At 44.3% G+C, this 27635-nt stretch overlaps 2 protein-coding genes across 2 annotated transcripts; one reads left to right on the forward strand and one right to left on the reverse strand.

Annotated features, from left to right (window-relative positions):
- The first annotated feature begins 343 nt into the window (after nucleotides 1-343).
- On the forward strand, nucleotides 344-2664 carry LOC141042272 (uncharacterized). Its single transcript, XM_073510032.1, has one exon. It carries the CDS (start codon nucleotides 344-346, stop codon nucleotides 1124-1126), a length of 783 nt encoding a protein of 260 aa, XP_073366133.1. The 3' UTR covers nucleotides 1127-2664.
- A 5113-nt stretch (nucleotides 2665-7777) lies between these two features.
- Nucleotides 7778-10097, reverse strand: LOC109733009 (uncharacterized). The gene has a single exon (XM_073510033.1). It carries the CDS (start codon nucleotides 10095-10097, stop codon nucleotides 9315-9317), a length of 783 nt encoding a protein of 260 aa, XP_073366134.1. The 3' UTR covers nucleotides 7778-9314.
- Between the last annotated feature and the right edge of the window lie 17538 nt (nucleotides 10098-27635).

The following is a 27635-nucleotide window of genomic DNA, read 5'->3' on the forward strand; positions in this document are numbered from 1 at the left end:
TTGGCTAGTCTCAGGCATGATAGTTTCAATTTCTTTTGGAAAGCAAGTGCGGCTCAGTCATAAGTGTTAGTAATAGCATGAAGTAAGTTGTCGGTAGCCGGCATTAGGTAAAAGGAAAAGCTTCTCAAAAGCATCCAGAAATATCATAGAATGGTGATCGAGATCACCTTCACGGGAATCATCCTTTGCAAATTGGGGGAAGGGAACCAATCAAGTCACCAAGAAGTTCCCGAAACTTGGTTTAGTATTAAGGTTCTTCTCTTCCAGCGTTTAGTATTCAAGTTCTTCTCTTCCAGCCCCCTGGCCCCTCTCTGATAAGTCAAGTTTTCAAAACGAAAAGCAAATGACAAATCTGGTTCGATGGCTCTTCTCCACTACCCGCTTTACTACTTTCTATTTTTTCTTATGTATTAAGTTTCCCTTAATATATAATTTTATATTACTTTCGATTTGTATATTTTTATTCCTTTGTCGTTTTATATTATGCCTAATACCAATTTGCAATCTTTTTAGTTCGTGCTTCGTCGGCTCCTCCTTTCTGATCACTCTCCCGCCGGAGATTCAAGACCCCCAGGCTCTAGCTCATTTAGCAGGGCTAAACTTCTATCTGAGTCTTTACGAGCAGGATCCGGGATGGGTTACGTTCATTCAGAACGAGCTTAATCACAATACCCCCCTGGAAGACATACCTGGGCGGCTTAAGCTCTTCCTAATGGAAGAAAAGCTCTCTTCTATGCGACAAGATGTCATTCAGGAATTTGTGGCGCTTTATCAAAGAGTAGGGCCTTATCTACCGATCGAGCCCTACTTGGTCGATGAAGCGCTTCGTTCCTATCTGGACCATATTCACGCAACTGATTCTTTCACTGTTCTCCAAGCGTCTTATCAAGATCTGCGGGAGAATGAGGGAGGATCCGTTTTCTTTCGAAATGCTGTTTCCCACAACTGGGATCTCCTTGAGGCGGAAAGCTCCGCAAGGAGGTGCCTGGAAGTGGAACAGAGGATCCGGTGGGAAGAAATCCCCAAGAGCAAGGCAAGTCTCGAAAGAGCTGAGCACGAGCATGCTCTCGACTTGTTTAAGTCGGAGGATCTTAGAAGGGAATTAGAAAAAAAAAGAGCGGGGTAGCTCAGTAATTCTGATTCTTTTCTCTTCCAGCCCCCGGGCCCCTCTTTCTTTTCTCTTCCAGCCCCCCGGCCCCTCTTTGATAAGGAAAGTTTTCATTTCTCAAATAAAAAAATGACAAATATGGTTTGATGGCTCTTCTCTACTAACCACAAGGATATTGGGACTCTCTATTTCATCTTCGGTGCCATTGCAGGAGTGATGGGCACATGCTTCTCCGTACTGATTCGTATGGAATTAGCCCGACCCGGCGATCAAATTCTTGGTGGGAATCATCAACTTTATAATGTTTTAATAACGGCTCATGCTTTTTTAATGATCTTTTTTATGGTTATGCCGGCGATGATAGGTGGATTTGGTAATTGGTTTGTTCCGATTCTGATAGGTGCACCTGACATGGCATTTCCACGATTAAATAATACATCATTCTGGTTGTTGCCACCAAGTCTCTTGCTCCTATTAAGCTCAGCCTTAGTAGAAGTGGGCAGCGGCACTGGGTGGACAGTCTATCCGCCCTTAAGTGGTATTACCAGCCATTCTGGAGGAGCAGTTGATTTAGCAATTTTTAGTCTTCATCTATCAGGTATTTCATCAATTTTAGGTTCTATCAATTTTATAACAACTATCTTCAACATGCGTGGACCTGGAATGACTATGCATAGATTACCACTTTTTGTGTGGTCCGTTCTAGTGACAGCATTCCTACTTTTATTATCACTTCCGGTACTGGCGGGGGCAATTACAATGTTATTAACCGATCGAAACTTTAATACAACCTTTTTTGATCCTGCAGGAGGGGGAGACCCAATATTATACCAGCATCTCTTTTGGTTCTTCGGTCATCCAGAGGTGTATATTCTCATTCTGCCTGGATTTGGTATTATTAGTCATATCGTATCGACCTTTTCAAGAAAACCGGTCTTCGGGTATCTAGGCATGGTTTATGCCATGATAAGTATAGGTGTTCTTGGATTTCTAGTTTGGGCTCATCATATGTTTACTGTGGGCTTAGACGTTGATACGCGTGCCTACTTCACCGCAGCTACCATGATCATAGCTGTGCCCACAGGAATCAAAATCTTTAGTTGGATCGCTACCATGTGGGGAGGTTCGATACAATACAAAACACCCATGTTATTTGCTGTAGGGTTCATCTTTTTGTTCACCATAGGAGGGCTCACTGGAATAGTTCTAGCAAACTCTGGGCTAGACATTGCTCTACATGATACTTATTATGTGGTTGCACATTTCCATTATGTACTTTCTATGGGAGCCGTTTTTGCTTTATTTGCTGGATTTTACTATTGGGTGGGTAAAATCTTTGGTCGGACATATCCTGAAACTTTAGGCCAAATCCATTTTTGGATCACTTTTTTCGGGGTTAATCTGACCTTCTTTCCCATGCATTTCTTAGGGCTTTCGGGTATGCCACGTCGCATTCCAGATTATCCAGATGCTTACGCCGGATGGAATGCTCTGAGCAGTTTCGGTTCTTATATATCCGTAGTTGGGATTCGTCGTTTCTTCGTAGTTGTCGCAATCACTTCAAGCAGTGGAAAGAACCAAAAATGTGCGGAAAGTCCTTGGGCTGTTGAACAGAATCCAACCACACTAGAATGGTTGGTACAAAGCCCTCCGGCCTTTCATACTTTTGGAGAACTTCCTGCGGTAAAAGAGACAAAAAGCTAAAAAAAACCTCTCCTAACTATGAAGGAAGTTTCATAGAGATAGGTGTGGGGAAATCAGTTCTTCATTTGAAGAGTTAGTTGGCTGGCCTACCGGCCCGCAGATTAGGTTGGCTTTTATCGCCAACTGAACTGCGTAACCAAAGCGATTTCTTCTTGGTGGAGATAGGTGGGTCCTGGTCCAACCTAAGTCAGTTCGAACCTGACGGGTCGTTCGTTCGTGTGGAGAATCTCTCTCCTTACTCAGGATTTCTTTATCTTCGAGGCGAGGCATATTCATATGTCGAAGAAGGGGGAAGTGTCTCCATTTACGCTCATAGAACCCGGAAAAAAGAATATACCGTCGTTTAAGGACCAAGGATGCGATGTGAGAAGCGTAGGTCGGAGTAGCAGGAGTATGCGACAAGCAGTTGCATGTTTGATGTGGGTCTGTAACGAGATGAATTAGAACACTTGGAATCCTCGCGGATATAGCTGCCACGAGGGCTCTTTCCCACTTAATAGATTCATTCCTTCGTTACGGCGGTTGAGGGTACCTACCGTTCAGAGATGCTATCAGAGTAGGAAAGTTAGCCAAGTTATCCTGCCTAGTTTAGATAAAGCACCCCGATCATACCAGACGCAACCCGATCATTGTATACATAACATAGTGGAATTTGAGTCAATCCTCTCTGCCTTTCCCATTTCCAATTCAAAAACCACTAGGCATAGAAGGAAACCTTTCCCGGTAGAAGGTTCTCAGTAATCAGCAGTGGGAATAAGCCCTTCCAGTCTTTTTCGCCTAAGAAGGTTTTGGAGGAGGAACCTATGGGAACGGCAGTCCTGCATCGAGATTATTAGTTGCTTACCGCTGCACATTTTATCAAGATCAACCTGTGGGAATAGCCGTCCCTTCCTTACCAAAGAAAGAAAAAAGGAATGACGCGGTCTGGTTTACAAGTAAGAAAGAAATAGGATAAGGGTAAAGGTGACGTTTTAGCACTTCGTTCCGCTCTTGGTTTACAGGCTTTGTTAACCGGACCAGAAAAGGGGGCATTTTCTGGGTAGGTTTCCCTATTAAGTCAGCACCGGATCAAGATTGGAGACCCACCACAAGCAGAGAACAAAAAGCCTAAGAGTGGTGACCAGCCATCTGCAAAAGGAGTAACAGAGCAAAGCGGAGAAGAGAAGGGGGAAGAAAAAAGGTTCCTAACTCATTGGATAGCTTAATCTATTGGTCAGGGATCCCATCTTTACTTTATTTAGGTGCCTAGACTTTTCGGGGCATAGGGTAGATTTCACAGTCCTTTAAGTGAATACGCCTTCTCTTTATGTATAGAGCTCTTAAAGAATGGATCAGCTCCTAGCGAAAAAGTCCAAGGTCTGAATACCAAGAGCGGTCAAACACAGTGATCGGTCCCGGTCAATGGGTAGAAAAGCCCGCCCTATAATCTGAAGTAGTCTTCGACTTGGTATATAAAATGGATAAAAAGAAAGAAGGGGAGGAGAGGAGATAGATGCATTTCACTAGGCGTATATGATATTGGAAAGAATGGAATCGAGTAAGCTTAGGCCAACCGATAAGTCATCTTTGTGTAACTTCCCATATGCCTACTTCTAAGCTAAAGTAAGGAAATAGGGTGAGATAAGCAAGAATGAGCCGAACGAAGACGTAAGGTTTGTTTAGATGTAGTCTTTGTGCTTTTCAAGTTGCTTCTTGCGAAATCAACTAAGTTCGAAAAAGCCATGCCCAGGTTTCCGGGAGTTTAGATAAGATATGTCAGCTGTTGGAGGATCAATATTATCCGGGGGATCCATATATTATGAGGGAGTATAGAGAGGGGGTCTAGAGATAGTACAGTCTGTAGTGAACCTATTCATTAAATGGACTTTTCCCTTACCTCTCATCAGCTTCCCTTCCCCTCGCCGGTGCAGTGCCATCTGGATACCTCATAAATAAATCAAGCAGGCCGGCTAGTAAGCGATCCCGAGGGGCTATCTTCTCTCCCATGCTGGTGCCTTGCTTAACTCAAGTATAAAGTGGAAATAAAAGCCAAAATCCGGGGTGATAAAATTCCATTTGAATCTTGAGATCCAAGAAGAAGGATAGCTTCATGAGTTCGTTCTGACTCCTAGCTTAGCTGGAAAGCTTTTGCTTGTATCTGGCAGTGGGTGTAACATCCATCATACTCAAACAGAAGAAGGTTTGCTTATCTAGCTCCAAGGCAGTTATAATCATTTATAGAACCAGGGTTTGTACCTACTGAGGAGGAGAAAGGGCTGACGACCCATACTAGAACTCCAAGATAAGATCTTTCAGTCGATCAGACGGCCGAGGCCTTTAATAAGGTCCGGTTGTGCCAACGAGTTCTTCTAGTTATGAATCGCCGTAGGGAGGTAGCATTACATTTTTATTAGCAAAATAGAGCTCCTCATAGAAAAGAATGGCGAAGAAAGTGTTAGAGTACTTTCTTTCTGTTCAGTCCTGGAACTTATTCTTTTCCGATCGACCTATCAACAGTAGCGATCATACCCCGTCGAGCGAGTTAGGAGCTGCTCACAAAGAAGGCCGAAACCAGATGAGATGGCCGAAGCAGATACCAGAGAATAGGTTCCTTCACCGAAGTCTACTTTATTTTAGAATTCAAATTCAATTGATGCCGCACAGGCTGACCATTTAAAATAGGTGGAAACGGGAGACTGGAGAAGATGATCACACTTTGGAAGAGAGACAGTCGCGTACCTGCCCCGGGAGGGGGCTTTTGTTCGATACAATCACTGAACTCAACCGCTTAGACTGGAGATGGCACTTGAAAACTCGTACAGAAATCTATCAACTTGACTTAGAGGAAGAAGTGGCAGGGGGTAGGTCGGCTGTTTTAAGTCCGGATGGTTCCTCTTGTTGGCATGGCGTTGGTATGCCTCGCTATCCTTCAACTCTGGATCCGCCATCCTTCAAAACAACAACTACCAAAACACGAACTCAACGGCTTAGAACCGTAAACCATATACCTTCTCGGTAAAACACATCTCAAACAGATTATTATCGAAATGAATGGATTTTATCGCCTTAAGTAAGAGAAAAGGTTTGTGCTTTCGCCAGAAATTGACTACCTACCCATTGATTGGATTTCTTCTTCTCCCAGATCCAATAGAAGTTTCCAATAAGTCATTGCCAACTGCTTTAGCAGGAATGATCGAAAGCAGCAGGGGTTTAGTGATCAAGCTCTCACTTTAAAGTCCCTGCCAGCAATACCAATCCCATGCTCTTCGATGGTTCTTATGCTCTGAAAAGAATCCTTCTAAGCTTTCCTCCTAAAAAGAACCTACGTTCCATTATAGACATAGAATCTATCGTTGACCTACCCAAAGTCTTCTTTTGGTTCCTAGAACCATGCAGGAAAATCACTTGAGCAGTGACAGGTCAGCATCAATGGTTTTGAGATGAAAAAAATCAGTCAAACAACACTGGCAGATCGGCAATCCGATCGGGACCTTCGCACTTGACTATCGTAAAGGGATCGTTGTTGCTTGGTCGATCGATCCGTCCTTCCACCCCAAAGCTGGTAATCCAGATCAGAGTTCTTTGGATGGCATGTAATGGATTTCATTATGAAAAGGGTCATTTTTTTGATGTTGTAAACTTCATATCCAGAGAAATGGATGACTGGCTGAGGGACATATAGATTACTTCAGATCTCCACCTTCCTATGCTATGTATGCCAACCTTGATCTAATAAGTGGTCTTAATTAATATGCAAGATAGGATAATATTATACAAATGGTTGGTTTTGTTCAATACTTAGGTAGGGCTGACTACGCCACCTCAGCAGCTGGGACTGGAATTGCTTACAATGCATCTGGCCACTGACTGAATTCGAAGTAGGGCCAGTGTATAAAGACCGGCTTATCTCTCTTAAGACTTAGTCCACTTTCTACTAGAATCATATTTTCTAGTTTGCAAGCAGGTGTGCCAGCTGTAACAAAAACTTACGGCTTAGGTGGATTTCTTTAGTCAGTCTATAACTCAGGCTTTTCTTTATAGGACTCCCAAAACCTTCTTAGGCGAAAAAGACTGGAAGGGCTTATTCCCACTGCTGATTACTGAGAACCTTCTACCGGGAAAGGTTTCCTTCTATGCCTAGTGGTTTTTGAATTGGAAATGGGAAAGGCAGAGAGGATTGACTCAAATTCCACTATGTTATGTATACAATGATCGGGTTGCGTCTGGTATGATCGGGGTGCTTTATCTAAACTAGGCAGGATAACTTGGCTAACTTTCCTACTCTGATAGCATCTCTGAACGGCAGGTACCCTCAACCGCCGTAACGAAGGAATGAATCTATTAAGTGGGAAAGAGCCCTCGTGGCAGCTATATCCGCGAGGATTCCAAGTGTTCTAATTCATCTCGTTACAGACCCACATCAAACATGCAACTGCTTGTCGCATACTCCTGCTACTCCGACCTACGCTTCTCACATCGCATCCTTGGTCCTTAAACGACGGTATATTCTTTTTTCCGGGTTCTATGAGCGTAAATGGAGACACTTCCCCCTTCTTCGACATATGAATATGCCTCGCCTCGAAGATAAAGAAATCCTGAGTAAGGAGAGAGATTCTCCACACGAACGAACGACCCGTCAGGTTCGAACTGACTTAGGTTGGACCAGGACCCACCTATCTCCACCAAGAAGAAATCGCTTTGGTTACGCAGTTCAGTTGGCGATAAAAGCCAACCTAATCTGCGGGCCGGTAGGCCAGCCAACTAACTCTTCAAATGAAGAACTGATTTCCCCACACCTATCTCTATGAAACTTCCTTCATAGTTAGGAGAGGTTTTTTTTAGCTTTTTGTCTCTTTTACCGCAGGAAGTTCTCCAAAAGTATGAAAGGCCGGAGGGCTTTGTACCAACCATTCTAGTGTGGTTGGATTCTGTTCAACAGCCCAAGGACTTTCCGCACATTTTTGGTTCTTTCCACTGCTTGAAGTGATTGCGACAACTACGAAGAAACGACGAATCCCAACTACGGATATATAAGAACCGAAACTGCTCAGAGCATTCCATCCGGCGTAAGCATCTGGATAATCTGGAATGCGACGTGGCATACCCGAAAGCCCTAAGAAATGCATGGGAAAGAAGGTCAGATTAACCCCGAAAAAAGTGATCCAAAAATGGATTTGGCCTAAAGTTTCAGGATATGTCCGACCAAAGATTTTACCCACCCAATAGTAAAATCCAGCAAATAAAGCAAAAACGGCTCCCATAGAAAGTACATAATGGAAATGTGCAACCACATAATAAGTATCATGTAGAGCAATGTCTAGCCCAGAGTTTGCTAGAACTATTCCAGTGAGCCCTCCTATGGTGAACAAAAAGATGAACCCTACAGCAAATAACATGGGTGTTTTGTATTGTATCGAACCTCCCCACATGGTAGCGATCCAACTAAAGATTTTGATTCCTGTGGGCACAGCTATGATCATGGTAGCTGCGGTGAAGTAGGCACGCGTATCAATGTCTAAGCCCACAGTAAACATATGATGAGCCCAAACTAGAAATCCAAGAACACCTATACTTATCATGGCATAAACCATGCCTAGATACCCGAAGACCGGTTTTCTTGAAAAGGTCGATACGATATGACTAATAATACCAAATCCAGGCAGAATGAGAATATACACCTCTGGATGACCGAAGAACCAAAAGAGATGCTGGTATAATATTGGGTCTCCCCCTCCTGCAGGATCAAAAAAGGTTGTATTAAAGTTTCGATCGGTTAATAACATTGTAATTGCCCCCGCCAGTACCGGAAGTGATAATAAAAGTAGGAATGCTGTCACTAGAACGGACCACACAAAAAGTGGTAATCTATGCATAGTCATTCCAGGTCCACGCATGTTGAAGATAGTTGTTATAAAATTGATAGAACCTAAAATTGATGAAATACCTGATAGATGAAGACTAAAAATTGCTAAATCAACTGCTCCTCCAGAATGGCTGGTAATACCACTTAAGGGCGGATAGACTGTCCACCCAGTGCCGCTGCCCACTTCTACTAAGGCTGAGCTTAATAGGAGCAAGAGACTTGGTGGCAACAACCAGAATGATGTATTATTTAATCGTGGAAATGCCATGTCAGGTGCACCTATCAGAATCGGAACAAACCAATTACCAAATCCACCTATCATCGCCGGCATAACCATAAAAAAGATCATTAAAAAAGCATGAGCCGTTATTAAAACATTATAAAGTTGATGATTCCCACCAAGAATTTGATCGCCGGGTCGGGCTAATTCCATACGAATCAGTACGGAGAAGCATGTGCCCATCACTCCTGCAATGGCACCGAAGATGAAATAGAGAGTCCCAATATCCTTGTGGTTAGTAGAGAAGAGCCATCAAACCATATTTGTCATTTTTTATTTGAGAAATGAAAACTTTCCTTATCAAAGAGGGGCCGGGGGGCTGGAAGAGAAAAGAAAGAGGGGCCCGGGGGCTGGAAGAGAAAAGAATCAGAATTACTGAGCTACCCCGCTCTTTTTTTTTCTAATTCCCTTCTAAGATCCTCCGACTTAAACAAGTCGAGAGCATGCTCGTGCTCAGCTCTTTCGAGACTTGCCTTGCTCTTGGGGATTTCTTCCCACCGGATCCTCTGTTCCACTTCCAGGCACCTCCTTGCGGAGCTTTCCGCCTCAAGGAGATCCCGGTTGTGGGAAACAGCATTTCGAAAGAAAACGGATCCTCCCTCATTCTCCCGCAGATCTTGATAAGACGCTTGGAGAACAGTGAAAGAATCAGTTGCGTGAATATGGTCCAGATAGGAACGAAGCGCTTCATCGACCAAGTAGGGCTCGATCGGTAGATAAGGCCCTACTCTTTGATAAAGCGCCACAAATTCCTGAATGACATCTTGTCGCATAGAAGAGAGCTTTTCTTCCATTAGGAAGAGCTTAAGCCGCCCAGGTATGTCTTCCAGGGGGGTATTGTGATTAAGCTCGTTCTGAATGAACGTAACCCATCCCGGATCCTGCTCGTAAAGACTCAGATAGAAGTTTAGCCCTGCTAAATGAGCTAGAGCCTGGGGGTCTTGAATCTCCGGCGGGAGAGTGATCAGAAAGGAGGAGCCGACGAAGCACGAACTAAAAAGATTGCAAATTGGTATTAGGCATAATATAAAACGACAAAGGAATAAAAATATACAAATCGAAAGTAATATAAAATTATATATTAAGGGAAACTTAATACATAAGAAAAAATAGAAAGTAGTAAAGCGGGTAGTGGAGAAGAGCCATCGAACCAGATTTGTCATTTGCTTTTCGTTTTGAAAACTTGACTTATCAGAGAGGGGCCAGGGGGCTGGAAGAGAAGAACTTGAATACTAAACGCTGGAAGAGAAGAACCTTAATACTAAACCAAGTTTCGGGAACTTCTTGGTGACTTGATTGGTTCCCTTCCCCCAATTTGCAAAGGATGATTCCCGTGAAGGTGATCTCGATCACCATTCTATGATATTTCTGGATGCTTTTGAGAAGCTTTTCCTTTTACCTAATGCCGGCTACCGACAACTTACTTCATGCTATTACTAACACTTATGACTGAGCCGCACTTGCTTTCCAAAAGAAATTGAAACTATCATGCCTGAGACTAGCCAATAGAAGAAAGAGCCACAAGCAAGCCATAGCAGCATCCTTTTTCTTCGCTTTCTTCAACAATGCGAATCTACCTCACTCCTCATCATAACTCAAATACAAATTCGAGTTCCAAATTGATATTTCCTCACGTAAGCAATAAAATGTGAAACCAATATTCATCATGAAACTTCAGACACTGATGATTGTGAGGTTCTGGAAGAGAGACGACGTAGGCTGAAAAAAAGTAAACAGAAAACCACCCCTTAAACTCATTTGCTCAACATTCTTTCCACAGCAACTAGAAAAGTGGAGAAAATCCAATAAGGGGAGGTCCCGGTGAATACAAATCAATTGGAAACCGAACCCCGCATTCATGTCTCTAACAAGGCTGTCTAAGCTAAGCGGCCATGGACCCATGGACCCGGGGAATCTGAACCATTAGGTAGAGTTTCAGCTGAAAGAAAACCAAAATAAGAATGAGGAAGAAAAATATATCGTGATGAAAAATGCTCATGGGGGAGACTCATTTTAGGACCGCTATTTCCTGCACATGGCCTGTGCTTTTAGTGGTTTTCCGCTCATTAAACCACAGTGCCGGGGCGATCCAATTACCCGGAGAAGTTCTCTTTGTCTTCGAGCTTTTATTCCTCAATCCACTTATTCGTTCCCTTCTTTCATATACCTCCCCACCAATAGATAGAGACAAATGGGAATAACCGAACCACGTCTACAAAATGCCAGTACCATGCAGCTGCTTCAAAGCCAACGTGATGCTTCTTGGTCAGATGACCAAGATATTGGCGAATACCACATACGATCAAGAAAAGAGTACCTATAATCACATGAAAACCATGAAAGCCAGTTGCTAAGAAAAAGGTAGAACCATAAATACTATCCGAAATAGTGGAGGGTGCTTGGTAATATTCCATTCCTTGAAAGCCAGTGGATACTAGAGCCAGTGAAACGGTTGCTACTAAAGCGTAAACTGCTCGTTTTTCCTTCCCCGCGAGTATAGCATGATGAGCCCAAGTTACGGCAGCTCCGGATGAAGGGAGAATAGGGGTATTAAGAAGAGGGATTTCCCAAGGATCTAAAACCCCAATCCCTTTTGGGGGCCAAATACCTCCGATCTCTACCGTAGGTGCCAAAGAAGAATGAGAAGAAGCCCAAAAAAAGCAAAAAGGAACATAACCTCCGAGACTATGAAGAGAATAGAACCATATCGAGGTCCTAATTGTACAGCTTTTGTATGATGCCCTTCCAACGTGGATTCACGTAGAACATCCCGCCACCATACGAACATGGTATAAAGGAGAAATATTAGGCCCAAACTGAGAAGTGTTGCACCCCCTTGAAATGAGTGCATGTACATCACACCTCCTACGGTGGTTGCCAAAGCTCCGAGTGAACCCGAAATAGGCCATGGACTTGGATCTACCAAATGATAAGACTGCCTCTGAGATTCAATCATAAACCACTTTGCCCCGGTTGTATGTAAACCCCCCTTCACCCCCATCCCCTAAAGTGGTAAAGAAGGAGGCTCTTTTTTGTCTCATTAGGACAAACAAATAGGAAGGGATAGTTCTTTCATTGCATTGATAGAAGTGAGACTATCAAAAGATCTCTCTATTATTTAGAGAAAAGAGCTGGCGTGGGTTCTACCAACGAAACGAAGAAGTTTTTGATTGGTCTTTATCATTCGGAACCCTCTCCGTATTAGTAAGAAAAACACACCCAGACTCTGACTTCAATGGTGGGAACAACCTCAGCACTCCGGCGTGAACATGAACAATCATTCTATGCAAAATTTCATGTATGATAGTGGTCGATCCCTCGGGAGTGACATTCATTACTTTGGATTTTGTTCACGCGGTGATCTTCTCTCTTTCCAAGAGTACTACCCTTTACGTAGTCTATGTCTGGGGAGACAGGTGCGGTAGAGAGGTCCCCCACTTCGATTCCTGTCCCGTTAGCATCTCCGATCCGAGAGTTGGGATGACTCCGTTAGTTCCGGTCGGGTGCCGGACGGTAATGGACCTACAACCCTTGCTTGTGGACTAGCTGCAGAGCTAACCTTTGTTCTATTGGTTTGGTGGTTGCTACCAAGACGATTTCTTTATGCCCATCAAAGAACCTCGAGATGCTAATCCACGAAAAACAATACGAGAAATGCGAAAGAACTCAACTACGGAACGAGGGCGACCCGTGAAAATACCTCGGTTTCTTACTCGTGCCATTGAACTCTTTCTTGGCAACTTGGACAACTTATAACGATGTTTGTCCCGCATATCAGACGGAAGATCGGGTTACAAAATTCGAAAGCTTTCGTCTCAATTCATATTTAGCCGCGAGCAATCTACGTTTGTGATCTCGTATATTTCGTCGCTTCTCCGGCATCTTACTTAGTTTCCCCCTCATCTTTTAGCAAAAAGCCGCTCCACAGTAGTAAAGTCTCATCTTTTGTATTGGCCGAAGTGACAATAGTCACATCGAACCCTCGAATATGCTCGAAGATCTCGAAATGATCTTCCAGTTCCGGGGAGAATTCGCAAAACTCCGTTTCCATAAAGAATTTGATGGAGTTTTCCCGTATTTCGACCGGAGAATCCAACATAGACATTACTGTAAAGATTCTGACCAAAAAATGGTACATTCCATGCCCTCGGAGAACGCTTTGTCGTGCAAAGTCACTGACATATCCAGTGTCTTTTTCGGACCCCAAGAATGGATTGGATCGAAACGACTTTCCTGCTTGAAAATAGGGGCCCCTTTGTGTCTGTATGAATCTCTGACCGCACAAAATCTCCATAGCCAATTTTCCAAATTGGATTCTGAAATCAGAGGCAGCTTTTGGTACTAATCTTATTTCAAACAATCCAGGAACTTCCATAACATTGGCGTGATTCAGTTTGAGCAACAGATCCTGACGTAATACATCTTCGTAATGAAAATGGAGTGGAAACATCATGGCTTTTCCGCTTTTTTTGATTCGTCGTGAAACAAAGCTATTGTCTGGTTTCTGGTCCTGGGTGGATTATTTCTTATCATATTGTGAGGCGGATCATAAGATTGCAAATTAGGCGGATCATAAGTAGATGCTATTTTACAAGGGTGGGCTTTAGCTGAGAATCAAAAGTACGATTCCCCAGAAACACATTCCCTTTCAAGCTGAGCTGAGACGTATCCGGCACCTTTACTTGGTCCAGTGCTGCCTCCGGCACTTCTTTCTCTTTCTTGTGCGAACAAACTAGAACCTGCCAGCCCAGCCCTATCTTCCGAATCAGAATGGACTAGTGATTTTGATCTATTGCCAGAGCCCTATTCTTATGATGGAAAGATCCGTGCTCACATAGCTGTCAGAAAGTTTTACTTGCATCTATTTCAACTAGACGTGAGGTCTCTCCACGGCAACAACGAGGAGGAGGAGATCCACATTTAGAGGGCGAGGGGTTCGAAACTCGGGGAGGTCACATATGGTTGTGGAAGAAGAGCTTGTACGGGCTCCGAGGTCAAAGAAATTCGACAAGTTCTTGGTCGATCGATACCTTTCCATCCCGAGGCAGATCTCCAGATCCGATATGAGTGTAGATACTTTACTCCCTTCTTCCTCAGTGAGTAACGTATAATGTCTAGAACAAAGGAACTGAGTCTAGCTCCACTCCGAGGGACAAGACGGAAATCTTCTACCGATGCCAACTGCAAGGCGTGCTTTCCTATGAACCGATTCTTAGACTACAGATCTCATCCCAACGATCTACTTGTACGAAAGAAAGAGAGATGATCTACTTGCAGCTACTGTTTGTTACCGCTGAACATCTGCTACCAATACCAAGAAATACCAATACGGACTTCTTGTTCCAATCGAAACGAGCAAACCTGGGGAAGATAGCAAGATTAGCAGAACGGGAACCCCCCATGGGGAAGGGCTCTGAGACGCACCACAGAGCCCGTAGCAGCTACTTTTAAGGTTTATCGCCCATCGGCCCAGAAATCCATAGAAAGACGATTGAGATTAGTGAATGGCATCGATCTGAAGTTCATAGAATCTCTAGCGTCTCTTTGTTCGTAACAAATGAGTAACTTAACTACTAATGTGACGAATAGTGCCAGGCGTAGTGTATCACTGGAATTCGATCAGTCTGTTGGAAAGGGATCACTCTCTGATTCTGCATCAAGTCCTGTGCGTGCCTGTTTCGAAGAATGCTATTCGCTCTAGTGTCCTGTGCCTGTTTCGAAGAATGCTATTCGCTCTAGTGGAAAAAGTCGTGATTTATGGCCATGATCCCGACCCGAACCCTCAAATGATGACGAACGGCTGACTTCACGTAGAACCCGTTATGCCAATCTGGATTCCACATCTGCTACAATAAAATCGTCTTGAAAGATTGCAAATCAAGCATTCGTCCTTAGCTCAAGGATTGGATTACCGCAGTTCCTGAAAGATATCGTGCCAACAGAAAGATCTCGTTCCCGTAGATTCCGTTCGTTCCAGCAATCGTGCCGGAACTCACTGATCCATTCAAAGGATTTCTTTACCACTGCTCCCGATGGCCAAAGGACCGATATCTTCTTCTCACGCCTAGCAAAGATCGAGTTCTGTTCTCACTTCACTTAATGAGCCTATTTCTCTGTTTTTATACCCGTTTAGATAGATGGGCTCTAAGGGAGAAGTGGCGCACTTTCTCGAGCTATCTAAGCATCCAGGGAAGTGATTCCACAAGCTAGAGAGATTCTCCTCTTTTCTTTTTCAGAGTTGAGCTCAGGCTAAGGCCAAGCATGGATCAATGTTTGTCAAATCATTCTCTGTTGAGTTGAGTCCTCGCCGAAGGTGCCGTGCCGTATAGTACTTCTCCGGTTATAGGTGATAGGTGCATGGCTTCCGCTCATAAAGAATGAGTGAGACCGGCGCTCAATCAATCAGCCACCAGTAGAGGATAAAGGAAAAAGGGGTTCATCAATGAGAGGCGCATGAGATTCTGTATTGGCCAACTCTTTCTAACTATCACTAGGCCGGATACTCCGATTCTCTGTGGACGATTTCCTTCTCTCTCATTCAATGCCCTTTGGTCTCGAGGATCACCATTTGGTGGGGTTGGGGTCACACCCGAAGTCGTATTGGAGAATTGAGCGGAACTACTTCCATGTGCACTCTTTTATCGGGTCAGGAAGCCCTGTTTTTGAAGCAGGAAGACCTCTTCGTCATCATTATTGGGGTATGGGCCCTAAATCATTGGAAAAGACGGTTTTCTTTAGGGAATTGACACGATATCGCCTCCTTCTGTACTAACAAGGGAATGGATGAGTTCACTTAAGAAGCAGGCCTGGCCGGTACTAAAACAGAGAAGTCAGCTCAGGTTTCATCTCATCTAAGCAGCAGCCAAGCGATGATTCTGGAATCGTGCCATGCTTGACAGTTGGACTTCTCGCCATACATAGAAATGAACTGCTGATGAGCTAGCTATCCCCGATATGATCTGGTACTAGACTTCACACATGTTGCCATCGTATAATCGGAGAATCAACGCTGCTGTCTACCTTCGGAAAGCAAAATAGATGATTTTCGATACTAGGATGACTACTCCCGAGGCCTGTTTTAACTAAAGAATTTACAGGTGGCCCGGTCGGTAAACTATTCCCGAGAGAGGAGAAGCAAAAACATCAATCTGTATTTTCGTATCATATTCCAGCAGCTCCAATGCCTTAGAGCGGGATCTTATCTTCCTAGAAAGAAATGAGTGTTGCACACGGATAGCCAGCTACTCCTTATGAATGGGATGCATGCATATTTCAATTCATGAACTGAAGCTCGTAGAAATCCTTCCTATCCGCCTAGTTACCTATCCGGACTTGTTTCGTAGAAATCCTACCTTGCTTTTAGGCGGAGAAAGACTATTTTTTAGTTTCTTCGGTGCAAAAGTGCCGTAGGCAAGTCCGTTTCATATAGCTGCAAAAGTTAGCAAGTCCTTTTTCCCTAAGGAAACTCGATTTCCAATGAAAAAAGTTCGGATCACTATGGGTCCAAAGTAGTGTTTTTCTAGTTTACCTCATAAATGCATGTTTTGAGAGCAATATTTTTCGATCAAGTCCTAATCACTTAGCTGTAAAAGTAGGCTTTTTTCATCTCCCGAAACCCAGGCCCTCTCCCCAAAACTCCACACCAAGCCTTTATATACGCAAATATGAGCTTGCCTTGGCTTTATTGCCCTTATCGGATGGAAGTTACGGATGAGAAATGATGTATCTTACGTATCGAATCTCAAGTAACGGATGAGAATTGACGTATTCAAAGTGGAAAGAACGAATATCGATTCTCGTGGATGAACGGAGGAAATGGGAACTTGGTCTTTGCACTCTTCTTTCGGGGGGGTTATCCCATGACATGAAAAAGACCAATCAAAAACTTCTGCAAGTTAATATCAAGAAAAGAATCATATGCTCGATCCGTCGTAACAAGAGGGATAAGAAAGTCTCAACTCCAACCGCGGGAGCATTTACTATTTGGAAGTGTGCGAACGTAGCTGGTGGATCGGGGAAACAGGAAATCCTTGTGGTAATGTCGTGGGAATAGGAGTTGTTAGAGCGAGGTATTGCAATGAAACAGATTGTTCAATAGATTTCTTCATTGCTAAGGGTATATGGCATTTTCATGGTCAAAATTCCAGAGAGGAGTTCCGAGCTTCAAGGATGCCGGATCGCACCATTCATAAGATAAACCCTTGGGTGCCCGATGAGGCACAAAACAGATAACCAGACTGTGCCCTGGGCAAGGAAATAACCATGGCAAGCCACGAAAGGAATGAATAAGCTCCCTCCGGGCTCTCCCTTCGGAGTTTCACGCCAGTGGAACTCACAAAAGCAGCGCAGCTAATGAATCAATGAATCAGTGGGCAAATCGTTGTGTCCATACATTTGATGTGCCTTTTGAAAGTCGCATTTGTTTTCAACAATCGAAAATGGGAATATTCCATTCCATGGCATAGTTATCAATGTTAGTAAACGGAGTGCGTTATCAACTCAATAATAAATCTCCCCTACACCGTAACCGGATTACATTCATTCAAGTTGGCAATCCCCTGATCTTTGCTTCCGGTGTGCGATCCGAATTGACATATAATGACCGTAGTTAGCAGGCAATGGCCAAGGTCAGTGCATCTCGAACTAGTGGGTCACTATATCTAAACTATCTAATACAACTATTGAATGCGCTTTGAATTGCACTTCTGCTCGTAACCACTACGAACCGGAAAGGAAGGAAGCAGCTTTAGAGGAGGGATGCCGTCAAACAAAGGATTTTTTATATGCTAAAGATACCGGTTCAATATGTCATTTCCGAAACCGAGGACCACACCGCTGGGAGGACAACTCAAGCACCAAAGACAAAGGTATCGCTCGTAAAAGTGATTTTCATCGTAGTACTCGCTCTAGCGTTAGGTTCAATGCAGCGTGTAAATACCTCTAGCCCTAGGGAAGGGGGCGTGCCGTTCCCAATGGTGGAATTGCTTCTTGTCTGCTTTGCCGAGGAGAGCGCTCGCTACCCGATCCCCCTAAGCTAATGTAGTTCCCAGGTTGCCTACTAGATACCGTTTACGGCTATATCCATGTAGGAAGCCGAGGAAAGAGATAATTGATAGTTGCCAAAACCACGTAAAAGAAATGAGATTGAACATATTTCAATTCAACAAATTCTGATTGTTTCATTATCAAATGCAAGGGATGTGGGACCAGGTTCTATTATTGGAGTTAAGCGGTGTAGGAGCCGTGCCGTTCCTGTGTATTAGCTCGTTGTTAGCAGCCCCGAAGGGCGTAAAGGGGGTAAAAGATTTCTCGGAAGCAGCTCTTCGCCTGTGGGAACTTGCTCTTTTCTTTTGTTTTAAAATGCAACCTATGCTGAAACAGCCGAATAAAAACCAAAAAGTAGAGAGGTGGATCAGTTGATCCTTTTCTCGATTGAATGCGCTTTCTATCTATCTATACCGGTACCAGGAAAAGCAGAATAAGCAGTTGAGCACCAAGAAATTCCTGTTTCAAGTAAGTACGAAGGGGCAAGAGAGACTGTCATAATATTACTATGGGAGACGGATCCTGTTAAGTCAGTACGAATGTGATACGAAAAATCCTCTTCCATTCTTTCCGGCTGGGCAACATGACTGATGGGAATGTTCGCTACTGCTTCGGCGTCCATCTCATACATATGTTCTCTGACCACCTCCATATTCCACAGCCTGGTTGCAGCATGGATAAGATCCGACACAAACATAGGTGGATCATTGGACCGCGGGCACAGCGGCGTCATAACATCTTGTTTCTCAAGAGTACGTAGCAATCGGTCCTTCTTGGAGTTCAACAAAATGAACAGTAGCTAAATTGGAACTAAGGTGACCGATCATCCACCGGTGGGTAGAAATATGAATGTTGACTAGGGTCCCCTGTGCTCATTTGATTCTGAGTCGGCAGCATATCAAGCTCCTAGCCCCGCCTTAACAACCCTCATAGTGTTATGTCCCCCGATCGATAGCTTAATACATTTCAGTATTTGGCTTGCTTTCTTCATTTTCCTTGCGTAGGTAGAAACCTTTCTGGGTGTGTCAGCACACCAAATTATATGACTATATTCAATATGCCCTGATGTCCATAGTACCGTACTCAGACGACCCTACCCTTCCTTAAAGAATAGTAGGATTACATTCATCGTTCCAGCTGTAAACACAGTTTCTAGTTTGACTGAATGAGAGTCATGCAATAGGCATCAGTAGGGAGTGCGAAAGCAAAAGCTAAGTGATCGGACTAACACAGAGTGCATTTCTCCCGGGTAAGCTTATGTTCCTGATATCTGATACCTATGTTTGCTCCTTATTTTATTAATAATTGATCCAATTTATACGCAAAATACGTAGGTTGAAGAAGTTATCAAGAAAAATGATTGGGATCTTTCAATATGCTATTCTTGATATCATGTTTTTTATTCTTGATCCTATCAAGTATGGATTCTAGATTGTTAGTTGGAGCATCCTGACCAGTCTAGTTTATTGTGATATGATCCCGAGGGACTCTTCAAATACATGTAGGGAGTCACACAGGTCTCCGACATATCAAATTGTATCTGGATTTGAGTCAGAGCATTTCCTCTGATTCCTAGCTCAGAAATCTTTGCTTTATTTACTAAAGATTGGAGCACACAAGCGCACACGCAGTAATCTGATTGAGAAAATGGATAGTTGCTGCCATCGATATTAAAGAGTCTGTCTAGTGCCAAAAAGGTCCTTCCAAGGCCTGAGCTATCAAATTCATGTGATACACACTTTGCTCTCTGCGGATCACACTCAGCTTACTACAACTGAGGATAGGATTGGTTGCACAACGCATGCTATCCATTTGTTATTGGTGATAGGAAGATGGCTCAATCATTGAACTAGCATTGAACAACCTACTTCAGAAAAAACTTAGAGTTAGCCATCTAGTGCGAAAGTGCTAGTTTCCCCCTCCCAGAGGTGAGAAGGGAGATATGAGCGTGGCGGTATCTTTTGATAGAAGCCCACATGCCCACTCTTCTATCCCACCTAACCACTTCGGGTATCAGTGGCCTCGTGATCTCCATGAACAGAGATCACTACACAAAAACAACTATATGAAAAACTTGCTTGCTTCTTCGAATCTCGAAATAACAGAACATATAGAAAGTGTTTCTGTGATGAGACCATTCTCTTCGGGGAACCTATAGAAAGATTATCAGACGGCTTTCATGATATTATGCTTCCTTGCCCGTGTGGAACATGTGTGAGCATTATGTTTTTCCAACAAGTGATCCGACTGGAAGAAGTGTTATATGAGGACTTCGAGATCAAATAGAGAATCTGTCTCTCCATTCCTCGTGAGCCACTTATTTCTCCGAAATCAGAGATCAGAGTGATTTTCCCCCTTTTTCCCAAATAGTCGACGGTCTTACACCATTGGGATACTTCGGATAAACTTGAGTACATATATGAGAGACCGGTGCTAAAACCTTTTCTCGAGATATCTTCCAGATTCTTAGGGTCCTTGCTCCGGATCTCGCCCCCCCGGTGCGAAAGCAGTTGGTTCCGTAGTTTGAGAATTCTACTAATTCCAAGTATTCCATTATTATTATTAAATAAGAGAATATAAAAAGTAAAGAGGAGAAGACATAACCAGAAGAATTGTGAGAAATAAGTTAATTTATCAAGTTGAGGCATTTCGATTTGGATTTCAAATAAGAAAGAAAAAAAAGGATTTTGTGAAATTTAGGAGTCGTTCGAAAGCATCAAGAGGGAAGAACTCAGATAGAAAGGCAGGCGAAGTTGGCGGCCAACCTAATTCCCCTCCCAGTTGTACCCTTGTGCATCCCCTTCGTAAACGATTTCCACTGGATCTGGAGATTCCCCGGGTCCCCCCGAATCGTCATCTTCGGACCCCGAATCATCATCCCACCTTTTACGCTTCCTCGAAGAAGACGGGCCTGCCTCGTTCGCCCCATCATTTGCTTTTGTGCTTTCAGGGGATCCGTGGAATGAGCCTCCTGCTCTTCCGCAGGTGCATCGGGGTCGGGAGAATCTGGTTCACCGAGCTCGGCGCGGCGAAACCGCTTCGCCAGATTGGTGGCTATTGCGACGAATTCGCTTGCGTCCCCGGCTTCCGTATAATCTGAGAAGATTTGTTGAAGAGTATCTCCTCCCTCACTATTCCACAATATATGATTTTCAGTGAACGATCGCGCAGATTCACCCTCCTCTAAAGGAAGAGGAGTGCCTAGTTCGTGAATATTCTTTCAACCTTGGAAGTCAACTCCGCAATAATGTCTTCGGGATGGGCGGCGTGCGCCATTTCATGCTGGAGGTCTGGTAGTCCGCCAACGGGAGGTTGGTCTATGGGAAAGTCACCCTCGTTAGGAGCATTGGTCATGACGATAACATTGAGATCCGCGACATTCTCATTCCCAAGATGAAAGGCTATTCCTTGAACTCCGAATAAGACAACAAATGCCATTATTAGTACAGGCAACGCAAGACCAAACGATGGTATAGCAATGAACAAAAGAATGACACTTGGAAATATGGTCCGAATAATTTCGATAGTAGTTCCATGAACAATCCTTTGTGGGATTGGATTAGTTTGCTCGTTGAAATGCCATAAAGCGCGAACCAACATCCGTGATACGAAAACCAAAATGAATGAGGAAGAAAAAGATATCGTGATGTAAAATGATCATGGGGACACATTGTTTTTAGGACCACAATTTCCTGCACTGTGCCTGTAGTGATTTCAGAATTCGGCAACTTAGCCTACTAAAAGATCAGTTACAAGAGCACAATGCTTTTTGTGGCTTCCTGCTCGGCAGAAAAGCCACGCTGCCGGGGCGGCCCTGTCACCCGGAGAAGATTTCTTTTCTTTGCTGATTCCTCTCAATGAAATTTGCTGGGGACATTGATTCGAAGCTCGAGTACGGTCCGTGCGCCGTTTTTCTTCTCTACCATGACGAATCAATTGATTTTTTGTAGGCATCCCTCTTTCCTATGTCCTTCCCCCCTTTGCCCTTTCAAAAGTGGTTACTCCCGATCCGAAGCACCCCTTTTCCATTCATAGAGAGATCCAATCGTCAAAATCAATAAAAAGGCCATCATGGACCAAGATCCAAAAAGATCAATCTTGTTAGGAGGTACTGCCCAAGGAAAAGAAAAGGTGACTTCCGGATCAGGGATAATAAATAAAATAGGAACCGGATAAAATCGTATATCGAAATGACTTCTGGCATCACCGGAGGGATCGGAACCACATTCGTAGGCCGACAATTTTTCTGGATAGGTCGAACTATTGGAAGCAAATGGAAAAGGAACACCGAGTGGAATCAAAGAAACTAGCGGACTGATCACTAAATAGATACAAATAGGTGCAAATTCCGACATCACCAAAGCCCACTTCGTTCTCTCGCTCTCCTCGCGGCGCTCCTTGCTCGCGGAGCGGCATACCGAAAAAAAGACGCTCAGATGTGGATTCGAACCACTGAAGGATTTCAAGGGCAATGCCCCTTGCTCTTCCCACTGAAACAAGAAAAAAAGGATTTGCAGTCCAGCAAGAAAACGGATGCGCTAACGCGCAACGGCTTTCGCGCTAGTTGCTCAATCCGTTGCTTGTTTTGCTCTAACCAGCTGAGCTACCAGAACCACTTGCCTAAAGTCTCTTTTCTTCATCTATGAGCATCCTACCTGCAGTGGAGGAGCTTGCTCAAGAACCGAGAGCCGGCCAGGGACTGGACGGCCCTCGTTCGGGAAGGTCTTCTTCGCTATAGACGCCACCAAGAACAAGAAAGGGGCGCTCCGCTCCTAGTCACTAAGCAGCTATTCTGTCCGACGGCGGACTCCATCAATCTGAGGTTCTTTCTCTCACGTAATTTCGCCCGCCCGTTCTACTTCCGTGCCGGAGGAAATGGGATTCGAACCCATGATACAATCTTCTTGTATGTCGATTTAGCAAACCAATGCCTTAAGCCACTCAGCCATACCTCCAAGTTGTTGATCGGAATTGGATGTGCCGGGTTGGTTGCCCGAAGATCCACTGCGTAAGCCGTAGCGCGCGTACTCTTCTTTACTGAGCAAGAAAGACTCTATCCAGATCTATGGATCTCCCCAGCGTCCAAGCGAGACCCCATCCAAACCAAATCCGCCACTCGTTGGGCGAGGCCTTGCTTTCTATGAACACCTCACCACTGAATGAGAAACTTAGCCTCCGACCCGACCAAGAGAGAAGACAGGGTCAAGCCGACGCCGCCCTTCCTCACCTGCCTGAATGGAATGAATATCTCCTTCGTCTAGTCGAGAAGGGAAAAAGCCCGGCGGGGAACAGGACCGTGACTCTTCTAAACCATTACATGACGGAGAAGTCCATTCTCGTCATGATCGATCCACGTCCTACCATAGTGCCCGGAGAACCTGCTTCTAGAAGATTCTATAGTGATCCACTAGAATCGGCCTCGGGTGACGCCTCCCTAGTCGTCGAAAGATTTCATCCCTCGCTCGGTCGTTAAGGTGGGGTGAAAACTGCAATTAATGCTCTATCTCCGTCATAGAATATGGGATACTCACTTTCAATGGCCTCGCATCCCCAGAGCCTCAGACTGGCCTGCCCTTCCAATCGGGGTTATAACGGGTCCGGTATCAGCAACACCAGCCAATCGTGTTGGTACGGTGGGTTCCCCATACCCACTATTCGGAAAAAAAGCTTGCCATAGCAGCTCAAACCTCCGATCGGGAAATGGGAGTTCTAACCGGTCCTAACCCCAATTCCAAACAAATTGATTGGACCGAGGTTCGTGCAGGGAGAGAATAGAAACTAATAACGATGGAGCAAGAAAACGGATGCGCTAACGCGCAACGGCTTTCGCGCCAGTTGCTCAATCCGTTGCTTGTTTGGTTCGAGGTTGAGCTCACCCGCCGCCCTACGTCAGTAGTCTTCCTAACTTCTATTCCCTTTTTTTTGCTCTAAGGTAAGGTCCTTCAAGAACAGCATTGCGGTCGCAACGGGGCTCTGGGTGAATATTGTCCGCCCGTATGAGCCGGGCTGTGAATATTTATAGGTCGGGGTCTTTACTGAAAAACCACAATACTACACTACAACAATTTGAAGAAATCCGCAAGTGACTCTAATTTGAATTCACTAGTCGTGTTGAGTTTTTTTTTATTTCAATATAAAAAATCTGCCAATCCCGATATTCCCACATTTCATTCTGGTCCAGTGTCCATTCCTGAATGAAAGAAATGAGCTTTGCCCCTTCACTCACTTCTGAATGACTCCTTTAGCACTCTCTTTTTTATATCAAAAAATAGAAACAGTTTACCTTTACCATACCTTCCAAGCAAGAGTGTTTTATTGCAAGATTAAGTTATTACTGAACAAAGAGAAATTCTCATTATAAAGGATGAGAGAAATTCGGAAGCACTTTTTTCTTATTCTAGCAGACGGAATTGAATTGGTCTAATTTAGGACTTTCCAATCGATTTTTATCTTACCTAATTCTATCTACGCCCAGGGGGTAGGTACGTCGCAAGCTCTGGGCAGCTATCTTATTCCAAAGAATCTCGCTCCCTAAAAGGTTGCCGATACCATACCTCTATTGAACCCTACTGGATCCAATTGTTTAAGTGTTTAGTCGAGAGGAACCACATTGACACCATGCTTGTGCTAAGCCACAGCTCCATCAAACTAATCTGGATTTCTTCTTGTTTACGAATAATGGGGCATCTGCCTAACCCTATCAAACCTCTCTGCAACTACTTCTCTCTGTTCTCAGCAGCCCGAAGGATTTTTCTAGTCTCAAAGTCCTATTAGAACTCCCGCGCTTGCTCCTTTGGAGCCAAATGGATCCGAATTTCGATAAGATAATACAAGAATCGTATTTGGTTGGGTTCTAACTCTGCTGTTCAGTCTGGCGCGGGTGTGATACCGGTGAAGAAGCGAGTAGTTGACAGTCAGGGAAGTAGATTCCTTTAAGGAGAGAAATTCATTGGTTTAGCCGTTAGGCGGAGCTTCTTTACACGCCGGTAGCGGAACAGCCCAGGCAGCTTAACGTGCTCTTGGCACAAAGGTAATAGAATGGGAGTCTGACGACACCCGGTACTCGGGATCTCCTGCTTGAAGAAGCAAGGAATTTCAATTACTCAGCCGTTGAATAAAATAAACTAGATACCCATGTTTCCAATATTTACTTCTGTTTACTTGCAGGACCTGGCCTAAGCATAAAGTAGATTTGCTGCACAAGCTCAAGTGGAGGAGGAAGCAGGGGTGGCGAACAAAATGTTGGTATGGAAGATCTCTTGCTCCCCCCCTGAAGGGTTCTTAGATTACCAAGTAAGGGAGGGAGGTAGGTACCATGGTTTCCTTCTTTTATTGAATACCAGTAACGCGAGTAAACATTTAAGTGAGAAGTTAGGTAAGCGTTGCCAATGGCCAAAGCCTTTACTCTTTACTATAGTAATAGTCAATAATGTCACTAGATTTCGGCATAAATACTAGCCAGGTACCATTTCCCAAACTTGATTTCCTTTTTATGCACCTGTTTATGCACCTGGGTCATTGTTCACGAACTAAGACGGCTTAGCCGCCTTTCTTTGGGCCGTATGAAGGAAGTACTTCAACGAATGGGTAGGTTGCCAACCCAACATTATAGGCGGGAAGTTCTCCTTTCTCCAAGTATGCTCATTAGACCGATAGGTGAGTAGCTAGTATAGTAGTAGCCAATACTCAAAACCGATAGTAGAAGGGTCGGTGGATGGCCCTTGCGAAAGTGGCCACGCCGCATCCCTTCAGTAGCCAATCCTTTTTCTGAACGATGCAGTTCGCTTGGAACATGGCACAAGGTGTGACGTTCCGAGCGGTGGAGGACAACCTGTTTGTTGTTCCAGTTTTCTGCCTTGGCGACTGGCAGAAGCTCATGGAAGAAGGGCCGTGGCTGTTCCGCAACCATGGCATGTAAAGAAGCCTTACGACGGGATGGCTAACCGGCGATCTGTGGTTCTGAACCAGATTCACGTCTGGTCGCAGATTCATAAGATCCCGGAACTGTTCCGCCTGGAAAACCTGGTGCGGGATCTGGCTAATAAGAAGCAACAATAGAGAATCTCGCCTAGCTCGAGGCTGCGCCTCAGTGCCCTCTGTAAGTACTTTCTAGTAAAAAGAACTACCTTTCAAAGCACATACCATTATGGCTAGCTAAAACGAAAGAATGAGAGTACAAGGTATGGGTCTACGCTTCCAGCTTGCTCTAGAAAAACGGAAATTGGATCTCTCTCTGGTGGGAGCCTGGCAGCGGGGAAAACGGCACCTGCAGGGGTCCAGGTCTCCATGATGAACAACCACGACTTTGATCTTAACGAGCTGCCGCCTGAGCATGAGCAGCTCGTTCAAGAGCAGCCACTGTTGAAAATAGCGAGCCTCTAGAGGATGACGCTGATACATCATTTGATTTGTTTCGGGATGCAGAAGAACAGCCTGATGAGTACAATTATGATTATGATGACTATGTTGATGAATCCATGTGGGGAGATGAGGACTGGACAGAACAAGAACATGAGAAAGCGGAAGATTACGTGAGCATCTATGCTCACATCTTGTCCACCCCAGTAAGTGAACCTTTTGTATCCTTTTGCTTATATTTTGCTGTTCGTTCTGTAAATGACCTTGAGTTGTTTTTCACATTCTTTCTACAGGTAATTGCAGATATTGACAAAGATGGTGTACATGAAATGGTGATTGCACTTTGACTCAAAAGCACTATTCGATAAGACGCAGTAGAACTGTGCACCCGTTTTTGTTTGAGTTTGAGGCGACCTATACTAAACTATAATAGCAAGGAGAGAAAGCAGCTGATACCAGATCATACTACAGTACAGCTAGTGCGTGCTAAAACCCTCCTTGTGTACTAGGCTTATGAATAAACTAAACTGTTGAGACGTCTCTAGTGTAGGTGACAGGGAAGCCATGCTCGTTAGAAGAGAAAACAGATGGTTTGAGCAAGCATGGGTTCAAGCTCTAGTGGATGGGTTTGATAGCTGAACGCAAGGATAATTCATCTACGTAGCTAGTTGGTTATGGTGGCGGAGAAGCCCCTCTTTAGCTAGATTGGGCTCCTTTACTACTTTATTTAACCCGGGGTTATGCCTAAAACCGGTATCTTATGCGTGTTCGACTAGTTCCATTTCTGATTCTCCTTCTTCGCTGGGGTCTACATACGAAAGAATGGAACATTCGACAGCTTCGATACTCAAATAACCAGCTCATTATGCTTAGGTTGGGTTAGGAAAACGAAGCTTTCCAAGGGACTAGTTCTTTCGCGCATCTGTTTCTCCATCCGTTCTCTTCACATAAGAAGCCAGCCGCCTACTCCTACTATTGGGTCGGTTGGTCGGTCAAGTGAACCACGCCCAGCAGGTGGGTATGCCGATAAGATTCCTTTGTTCGACGTACGTCCATATGAAGCGAGCGCTTCAAAACGAGGCTATTATGCTGAAACTAGGGCTCCCTCTGGACGGGTAGAGCGAGAGGGATAGCAAGGACTTGAAAAGGGAAGGAAGGGTCTTAGAACTACTGAAACAGTAGTAGAACTCTTCCAAAATCCAAATAGGAGAGTGAAAAACAAAAAGAAGACCATTGGGCTGGGGAAGACTCCCTCAATCACTCTGCTGGGCGATGCTTCTTACTCTACCTTTCAATTC

The sequence above is a fragment of the Aegilops tauschii genome, chromosome 3 (genome assembly GCF_002575655.3).
Source record: "Aegilops tauschii subsp. strangulata cultivar AL8/78 chromosome 3, Aet v6.0, whole genome shotgun sequence".
Classification (NCBI taxonomy): Eukaryota; Viridiplantae; Streptophyta; class Magnoliopsida; order Poales; family Poaceae; genus Aegilops; species Aegilops tauschii.